General features: G+C 45.0%; 1 protein-coding gene across 1 annotated transcript in view; it reads right to left on the bottom strand.

Annotated features, from left to right (window-relative positions):
* Nucleotides 1–3,073, bottom strand: part of ID2 (inhibitor of DNA binding 2) — an 8,016-nt gene extending 4,943 nt beyond the window's left edge. Inside the window, exon 1 of the mRNA XM_035895329.1 lies at nt 3,067–3,073. Coding sequence (XP_035751222.1) covers nt 3,067–3,073 — 7 coding nt within the window. The remainder of the gene's footprint in view (nt 1–3,066) is intronic.
* Nucleotides 3,074–9,932: the final 6,859 nt, after the last annotated feature.

Raw genomic sequence — 9,932 nt, 5'->3', positions numbered from 1 at the left:
ATTAGAAAGGCTGCCTGCCCTCTGGCCTTTGTAGGTCTCCTAAGAACAGCCCCTGGGTCACGGAGCTCTCCCTTAGGCTGGGGCTCCCGGGGTGTGTGGCAGGGAAAAGGGGGCTACTAGCAGGGCGGAGGGGGCTACTGGCAGAGCCCACGGGGCTCCCCTACCCCCGTCAGGGACCGGCAAGTTCCTACGCGCCTTCCTACCCCGTGCCTCTAATGAAATTTATTTATCTAAAACATCTAGTAATAATGTAAATGGTTTTAATTGCCGCGTATTTAAGCCATCAAACCAGGCTAAAAAAAAAAAAAAATCTGTTAAAATTGGCCCCTTTCCAAGTCATTGACACCATCCAACCTATCCGAGCGGGGTGTCCAAATATGTTTTGATACTGGAGTTTTCAGTCTACCAGGTGAAATATCTCGCTAAACCCGGCTGCTTTTAGCGCCCCGGTCCCTTTCGTTTGCCTCACGTTTCCAATTCATTCAAAGAAAGAAGTTTTAGAAGTTTGGGGTTTAGGTTTGTCTTTTGAGCGGGAGGGAGAGAATAATGCATGCAAAATATTTAGTTACAACTTCTGCGAAAGTCACCGATCTGTAACAGCATTTTCTACTTTCACAAAGGATTTTCCTGTTACTTTTGTTCCGGTCACAAAATTAAAAAAAAAAAAAAAAGGCGAAAGAAAAAAAAAAAAAAGGAGAAAAAAACTTGGGGGAGAGATAAGGTCTGGAAAACAATCTGGAATTGCCAGGCTGTTGGTGGGAGCTCTGCGGGGCTGGCGTCAGGAAGTCTGCGCCGCCTTCTATTACTGTTGATCCAGCTTTGTGCAGCTGCACTCAGTACAATTAGCTTGTAGAAACAATCCTGCTGTAGGCAGCCTCTTCCCTTCAAAGTGCTTTTCTATACTGATCCCCTCACATCATGATGCTGGAAATCAAGTCACAAGCCGACCACTGTTTGGCCAACATCATCTGTGGGAATTCATTAACCTCCATCCCAGAGATGCAACAAGAGATTGTTTGTCCAGAACTAAACTTACAGCTTAATATGATGTAGCCCATACAGGAAAAAACCTGTGTCCCCATTTCTTTCTTTTTTTTTTTTTTTTGTCCATAACAAAAAACACTTTGTGCAGCTTTTTTTCTTTTTTTTTTTTTTTTTTTTTTTTCTTCTTCAGGGGGTGGGGAATGTAGCTGAAACCAGGCGCGAGCCGGCTCCTGCTAAAACTTTGCCATCAAACTGTTTTTTGGTTCATCGGGCTGCAGTTTCCATAGAAGCAACTTATCCCCGCGATCATCTTGTTGGGTGCACTTTGCAAGCTCATTTCCCGTCTGAGTTTGCTCTGCTGCTCTCAGATGCTGCAGCTGACACATTTCCTCCCCGTGCACTTTGCACCCACCTCATCCTTGCCCAGATGCTCAGGGCTGATTGTGCCTAAAAGGGGGTTTCATCGCACTCTGCAGCTGCCTTGGGGGAAGGGATTTTTTTTTTTTTTTTTAAATTATTTCTACTTTCCCTTGCTTCAGTGCTCAGCTCTGTGCCGTGCAAGCAGCAGGCCCCCCGTGTTCCCCCTGTCCCCAGCGCTGCAGTACTGGCTCGCAGGGACGTGGTTGCGGCCGCAAGCCCTCTGCCACGCGCCCGTCGCGTGCTGGGGTGTGTGAAGGCTGCTGGTGGCTCGTCCAGCCCCGGCCCGGTCCCGGTGGAGGGGAGCTACCTGTGGGACACCGCTGCTGTGCATCACCGGCTGGGGAGCGGGGCCCTGGTGCACCCCATCTGCGTGGGCAGCCCCGGAGCAGCAGCAGGGGGACATTTCCCAGCTCCCGGGGTTGTTCGTGAACAACTGTGCTGCTGGGAGCACAAGTCCTGCTTCTCTCGGGGCAGCAGGGCTGGCATCGCTGCTCCCCCTCACTTCCAGGTACCTCACTTGGCCGCGAGGATGCGTGGCGCGTTGCTTCCACCCACCCCACTCTGAACCCCTCTGCGTTCTTCTTCAGGGAACGTATGGATGAGCCTTCTCTGAGTCCCACTTCCAAGCTCCCCTCTTTCCTGGGCCGTATTTGCAAATGCCACGGATCTGCCAACTGTAAGATCTCGTTTCCTTTCCCCCCACTATGCTTTTAAATAGTGCTGCTTTTGTACAGTATCATTCCCTTCATCCCCACTTCTAAATGTCCCTCGTCTGCTGCTGTTGTATTCCCAAGCCGCGTGTTGTTGGAGGCTTGGGAAGCACAGTGACGAGATGTGCATCTTTTCTCATTTTTCCTAGACGTCTGCTTTTTGGCCAAAAGTGTTGGACTATAGGATGGACAAGCCTTTGCTCTGATTCAGTTTTGACATGCGTATCGTTTTATGATCGCACTCACACACTCTGCTCTTCTGCAGGAATGCCTTTTACTCAAACTGTATTTTCTAGCACCACCCTGCAAAACAGGGGTGTTTCTACATGAATTGTGTGGTTTTGCCGGGACATTTATATCAAGTCCCAATTCAGACACTTCAGTTCTACTGTTTTCTTCTGTTTTGTAGGGTTTCTCATTTCTGTAAGTAGGACCAGTGCCCTGAAGGCATTTCTACGTAAACTGCAAAGGGCTGTTGCTCACCTGATGCTACTGGAAGAAGGTTGCCATGAAATCTTTCTGAAAGCAGCATCTCTCTGGCATGGTAAGCGTTACCGGTGTGAGGTGTCTTAAATTCACGCATTAACTCTTACCTCTGCTCAAAAGCAAATACATTTCTGTTCTTTTTTAAAATCTGTAACTATTTTACTAATGTAATGTCTATATTTTAATTAAGTTACGTAACGTGTCTTCTAGAAGTGCTTATCGTGAACTGGTTAGATGGCTCTCTAACTTTAACGTGGTTGTGCTAAAATCTGGGATCAAACAAGTTCCCTTCTTAGTGCATGGTTTACATAGCAGATGGTTTTCATCTACCGTAGCTTTCCTAGTGATACCTTTAAACTGGTATAGGTCTAAAATGTTGCAAATTTTGCACTCCCCAATAATTCTCTGGAAAATCCATTTAGAATAGAAAAGGAAGAGGGGCCAGGCAGGAGGTTATTGACAGTACCTCGCATGCGCTAAGGAATAAACCAAGAAATAAAAAATGCACTTATTCTTTCTTTTTTTTAATTATCTGGCTGGTCCAGCTCCCCTCGGCCTCTCACTTTGGCCTGACTTTGATTTTTAGGTACAGGCCTGTGGGAATAAGATCGCAAAATGCTTGGCTTAATTTCACTGGAAAAAGGAGGGACTGGGAATTGGATTAGTGGGAGAAGATTTTGAAAATCTGTCACAGGTAAACACATTCCCCCCCCCCCCTTCAAACTGTACAATTACGATCATTTCAAGTATAGATGTGTTCGTATAGTATGCTCTGTGTGTTTGTTCTTGCTCAGTAACAATGTTTCATGAACATAGAGGAGAAATGGAGTCTGTACTGCGGCTGTCATCTACTTGTTGGCGAATCTCAGCATATCTGTAATCTCGCCTTCCTGTTCACTTCAGGCAGAATATCTCAGTTATGTGACGGAAAGCCCTGTAGTATTACGCAGGCAGTACTAATTCAGTGCTTTACCAAAGCTATCGTTACTGGTTATGTTGGGACAGGATTCTCAGTCCTTTTTAACGAACATATAGAGCAAAATTCTCTATGGTTGGGAGAGCCTAATTCCACTCAGCATTTGGATGCTGCAAGTGCAGTTTAGCAGAATGTGTGCACCACATCCCAAATGCTCCCAGGCTGTTAAAACTTTGCTTTATAGGCCCAGAATGAGCGTTATCTAGGTTAAGCTGACTTTCTTAGCGACTGTCGCCTGCATAAACCCACCTGGGAATCACAAAATAGGTACATGTCTAAACCTCTTGAGAGGCCTGGTCCAGGAGGTGTGCTCAGATCATGCTTAAATGCACATTGACAGCATGGAGCTCAGCGCAAAGCGCAGCAGCTGTAGCTGCCAGAAAGTTCAGGGGGAGAGAAGGAAAAGAACTGCTGCTTATACGCAATTTTTCTCGTGAGAGCACTTGCCCTGGAAGTGAGAGACTCGGATTCTGTGTTCTCCTCATCAGAGGTGATATAAACTCCCTCCTGCTCGCAAAGCGCCCCTAACGACCAGAGAAAAGATAAGGCTAAGGTGGAGGACACCCACCCATCCTGTTCAAGCTTGCCACAGTAAAGAAACACATGCAAATTTAAAAGGGCCAGAGGGATTATAAACAAGAGGGAGCCTGACGCTGTAGCTCGGGGGTAAAGGCATCTCCTGGATGGCAAGAAGCCTGAACGCTGGGCCTGGCCCATTCTTGAGGGTGAGGTTCATCTCTCCTTATCTTAGCTATTTAGAGGTTTGGTGTTTCGTCTTTCTATAGTCAAAGAGAACAAGAGACACCTGCAGAGAGTGATTCATTCTGCGCCTGTTCGACACCTCTCTCCGGATGGAATTAATCTCCTTGCTGGGGGCCATCGCTGCCCATCAATTCTTGGCAGAAGATAGATGACCAATTTTGACCAGAAGCCTCTCTTACAGATGCCAAGTGAGGTGTATTCCACCATAGATGACTGTTTTTTCTCATTCATCATACCCAATTTTCACCTTTAAAAACTGGGTATGTAATCAAAGGTCATCATTTGAGTTCTGTCTCTGGACCATTGTCATTCCTTCCGTTGGGAGGCTGGAGACAGATAGCTGGGGTGAATTGTCCTTGGATGATCTGTGTCTTTCTCCAAGCCTGTAGAGCCTAAAGGTCATGTGTGCCCCTAGTGTGCACTCGTGAATCCTGGCGCTGGGTGTCTGAAAGTTAAGTGTGGATCTATTAAATGTCATTGTGCAAACGTATTTTGTGGGTGGTCTAAGTGACTAGAGGCACTACATACTATTTTTAAGAGAGGAGCCAGCTGCATAAAAATGCATTATAAATGTCTGAAGATACAAAGAGGCTACAACTGGGATTTTCAGAACACTGAAAGGCTCCTTATTTAAATCAATGAAAGTGAAGTACTTTGGAAAATATCGAAAGTGTATACTGCAATTTACGCACTTGCATCCTCAGAAAAATCTGTCTGTAACTTCTAAAACCGGAGGTTGGGCGCCTTTAAAAATGTTACCTTTAATCCTAGCCCTGAAGAGGTAAGCCTGTAATTTTCAGTTTTGAAAAGCTATAGTTTTTTGGTTTTGATAATGTGAAGTAATGCTGAGGTGTGCTACAGGATAAATCCCAAATATGTACCTCATTATTTCGTCAGAGATGAGCGAAGGTTCACCCAGCCTTCTTATCAGATTTCAGGAGTGCAAGTGTTTTTTTGTGCTAGTCTAAGTTTGGTGCGCATATATTCTTTGCAAATGGACAATTGCAGGACAAGGCAAGCTATGTGTTTTTATAATTTAATATTTGTCAAAGGTCATCAAAGGGTTATGGCCAGTCATTTTGCCAAATTTAAACTGTGGAGGCAGTGGTGGACAGTAAGTGTCCAGCTTGGCGAAATTAAAGTCACATGTTCTCCTGATGGGTTTTTTGCTACAAATACAGTTGGAGATGATTCCACCACATTGTTCATGTCAATTGCTCTGTAAGGCTGAATGCCTTCAACTATTACAAAACACATGCTTGAGAAACCCTTCTACTTCTTTTATCAAAATACTGAAACTATATGTGCACCCAAGATGTTTAAATTTGGCAGCATAGAAGTAATTGGGGATGGACTCAAAATTAAATTGCTTAAGGCCTCAGGCTATTGTTTGCAGCAGAGACAAGAGGTCTGTAAACATTAAAAGGATGTGCAAACTTCTTGCAATATTTTCGGCCAAAACAAAACAGCTGGTTTATACCTAGCTGAAGATCTCAGTTGTTCTCCATTGAACAGTCAGAATTTGGACTTCTTTGCAGTTTCTTAATTTCCTGCCTTCTCAGTCTGCTTTGTCTTCAGTAGCAATAGTTTTGTGCTCCTTATTCTCTTTCACAGCTCTACAGGTCTCTTGGCTCTGGAGATGGGATTCACCTCACTTGACTTAAGGCATGTGTCTGGTTGATGTCTACACCTAAGCCTGTCTTTCAAGACTCCGTTTACAGACAACTGAGAAAATCATTGCTTCTGTGGTGACTTATTTCTTCCCAGTGCAGAAGTCTAAAAGACTTTAACTCCACCCTGATAACCCTTGACTTCTGAGTCCAGCTGTCCTTAGCCCAGCCAGTATATGGTTTAACTAGACACCCTGGTCTTGATGTGGATCATCTATGCCAGGGCTGGTTATCAGACTTCCTCAACAATTCTCCAAATTCTTTTTTGTGTGACTTGACACATTTTAATGAAAACACTTGACAGCGGTGAGAAAATGAGCAGTGACTAATATGCTTTCACCAAGAAGTTGTTCTGGCTGTGGTCTTGTGGACTACTGGGGATTTACAGGCCACGGTGTGTAACCTCTAGGCTAGGTGCTCGTAGTTGTAAGCTTTGTGCATTTGTACGCCATGGTTCAGCCTGTTGTTAGCTGTGGTACTCTTTAATTGCAGGACTGCTTATTTGTTTGCGGCATAGATGCGACTTACGTAGTGAGGGATGTTGCTTTCTGTGGGAGCCTTGCCTCAGTTATTGTAGAAGGTAGGCAAAGGGTTGTGAGAGAGGCAAAACGCTCCCATGAAACAGCTGAATTCCGCTGCGGAGGACTTAATTCAATTCATGCCTCTGCCACAAAGTTTTTTGTGAGATGATGGACAAGTCATTTACAGCAGACTTTTGTCAGGAGATCGTTTACCACATGGGAAGTCAATGGGAGTTGTTCTTAAATATCTAAAGTGTAATGAAATGCCAAGGACTCCGAAGTAACAGGTCCCATCTATCACAAGCTTGGCAGCCAGAACTAGAGTTATTAACCAGCACATTTTCTGGTCAGCTGCTTCACAAATGACCATTGGTTTAAAGTTAACAGCTTATATGTATTTTTTTTTCTCCTTGAAAAGGGAATATCCCTTTTGAGAGTAGGACAGAGTATATTCTAGTAAATGCGGGAAATGATTCTGAGTGGCAGAAGGTTATTGTAATAAGGGGCATTCCAGTCTCCTTTCCAGTAAGCTTTTCAGGGGCGCATAGATTGCTTTTAGCTCCTGCTCTCCAGCTGGCAACTCGCAAGGTGGTGCAGAGCCTGTAAGGTGGCTGCTGGGGACCAGGTGACGCAGATGGAGAAGGGAGAGAAGAAAGACAGCGCTGGGTCGGTTGGCTTGAGCATGATGGGGCTGGAGGACTGGGGAAAGTACCAGTCGCATCTGGATGAGGACTTGGAGCCGGAACAGGGAAGTCTAAGGATTAAAGGGGAACAGTGGAGAGAGAATTCAAGTTTCAGATCTCTATTCATTGCTTTAGGTTTCTTTCATTTGAAATGACAAGCCAAAATAAGCAACACCATCCAGAAAGTGAATGCTTCTGAAGAAGTTTCCTGTATTTCTGTCTCCTGTTACAGACAGGACAAGTTATGAAGTAAACTGCGGTGGTTTTAGCCCTAGCTAGATAAATTTCCTAGCTTATGGGAGATACAGGTTTGAGACTGATCCGATGAGGTCCTTATAACCCTCACACAAGAGACAGTCCAGAAGTACTGATTTGGGGCATTCACCTGGCGCAAGGGAAATTCTGAGCTGGAGTCTGAACTGGGAAGAAGGGGATATGAAGCCTTGGTTTTCGACAGGCCTTTTAAACATCACATCACTTCTGTGGGAATTTCCTGAGAAAATATTCAGGAGAATACTCTCAGTTTTCTTCTGAAGCATGACAGTAAGACTGCTGAAATCCTCAAAAGTTTCACAAGATGGGAAAAATAATTCTTCCTGTATCCATTCAGTATCATTTGGGGAACAGGATCTTTCTGTAGGATCCAGCATCACTTTAAAGACATATTTGATGTTCAAATTCTGAAGAATATTTGGGGGTATTTGACTATGTTTTCAGAAAGTATTTAGTACAGAGTGGCCATGTTCTGTTTCAATGGTTTTGTCTTTTTTTTTTTCTTAATGTGAGCTTCTGCTTTGTTTTCAATAGTTTGTATAGATTCTATCAAGGAAAAGCAAATGTCATGGGGAAGTTTTAGTTAATTTTTTTGTTGTCCGGGTGTTTTTTGCTGTAATGCGGATGTGCCTTTTTTAAACCTGGCGAAGGCATTGCCATTTGGGGAGATGATGCTCTCTGCTCTGCACCGAGAGCAGCAACACACCTTGCAGATTGTCTTAGGGAGCAATCTGCAGTATACCAATTGCTCTCTTTTCTGCTATTTTGGTAGTGTTTTGTGGAGTTAAGTGAATGTGTATAAGCTGCAAATGTACGTTCCTGTATAGAATAAGCAGGCTGTCTGCGTGGATCAGCTGTTGCGGGGGTGGCTGTGGGTAAGACATGAAACAGGCCGTGGAAACTCCTTTGATGGAGACTCGGTAGTCTTGATGCTTTACACACATGGGGCCTGATGCAAAGCCAGTGAAGCCGGGGAAGACTCTCCCTGTCAGCTTCACAGCTTTGAATCCAGGTGTGTTTGTGAATGTATATGAGGGCTATAGTGGGTATTTGGCTAGTATCACAGTTGCCCGCGAGAGTGGAGAGGGTATTTGTTTCACTGCTATGGGTTGGCAAGTGAATTTTATCTGAAGCTTTCCACTTGCACATAGCCAGCCTGCTCAGGTTCTAAATAGATTCTGCCCTCAGACTGTAAAGAACAAGATAATGACTTTACGTTATGTACTTGAGAGCTAAATTATTTTAAAAGTCTGAAATTAGCAGATGAGGAGGAATTTATTTGCCAAATACATTCAGAAGCAGCTTGGGAAGCCTGTCAGAGCCCAGCTTTAACTGCTTAACTAGTGGCTGTTTGACTTAATAGCTCTCAAGCATACTTACAGTATGAGGGAGACCAACACAAAATCCCAGGATGCATGAGATTTTTTTCCAGACAACAAAAATGCTATCAGTTCACAAACCAGGCAGTTAAAGAGGAAAACCTGCACCTACAGCCACTTAACCTCACGTTACACCCTCTGTGCTCCGGGCGAAAGAGAACCTTGCTCTTTTTTCAGACTCTCTTTATCCATTCTTTCCAGCATTGCTGAACGTGATCATTGCTCTGCTAACGATCCTGGTCTTTACCATGCGTTAGTCCTTTTCCCACCCAAATATCTTCATGCTGTCCTGCATCCTATCCTCCATGCATGGAACAAAGGTCTGGAACATTGTCTCCAGCTGTCCTCCTTCAAATCACTCCTTACAATGCACTTCGCCCCTGATGCCTATGGGGCATTGCTGGTCACAGCTAGGCAGAGTGGAGGTTAAATTGTTTTCTAGGCAGCTTATGTGAAAACGTGCTCACATGATTTCTGCTGTGGTTGTACTATCCACCCCTTTCCGGCTGGGGCGGACAGGGCCATAATGCTGTGTTAGTAATCACCGGCTGTCATTGGAAGCTGACGTAGGTAGGAGCAGCTCTCGGCTCCGCTGGTTGTTACCTTCCTGCTCCTTCAGTCACAACTCTACCCGTTTGCTCTTTAGCCACCACGCTTCTTGCATTCTTCATGGCTCTTGCACATCTGTGAATTTAGCTCTCCTGCCTCCTTGAGGGACTGATGCAGGGTCGGCCCTTTCAGAATACGTTAACAGATCTTGGCTCCAAGCATCAAAGGTCTGCTTTTTGGGGGGTGGCTTTCTTGCACACACGGAGCCACAGATCTTAACCCTTTAGCGTGGCGGAAGGCTTCCTTCCCAATTGCTATTCCTTGCCTAACCGCATACGGAAGGGGCAGGCACCCTGGCTAATCAGAGCTTCAGACAGGCAATTCTTCAAATTGTTTTAGGGTTTTTAATTAAAACTGTAGGCTCCAGCATCATGTGGCAGAGAGCCAGTATCAGTCATCTGACAATAGCCTTCACCGTCTACCAACAATAAGGGAATTCCTCAGCGTATGCTCCGGAGG

This window comes from Egretta garzetta, unplaced genomic scaffold (genome assembly GCF_000687185.1).
Source record: "Egretta garzetta isolate BGI_Z169 unplaced genomic scaffold, ASM68718v1 scaffold15, whole genome shotgun sequence".
NCBI classification, from domain to species: Eukaryota; Metazoa; Chordata; class Aves; order Pelecaniformes; family Ardeidae; genus Egretta; species Egretta garzetta.
The sequence above is the reverse complement of the archived record's forward strand: the minus strand, read 5'-3'. Positions and strand labels throughout refer to the sequence as shown.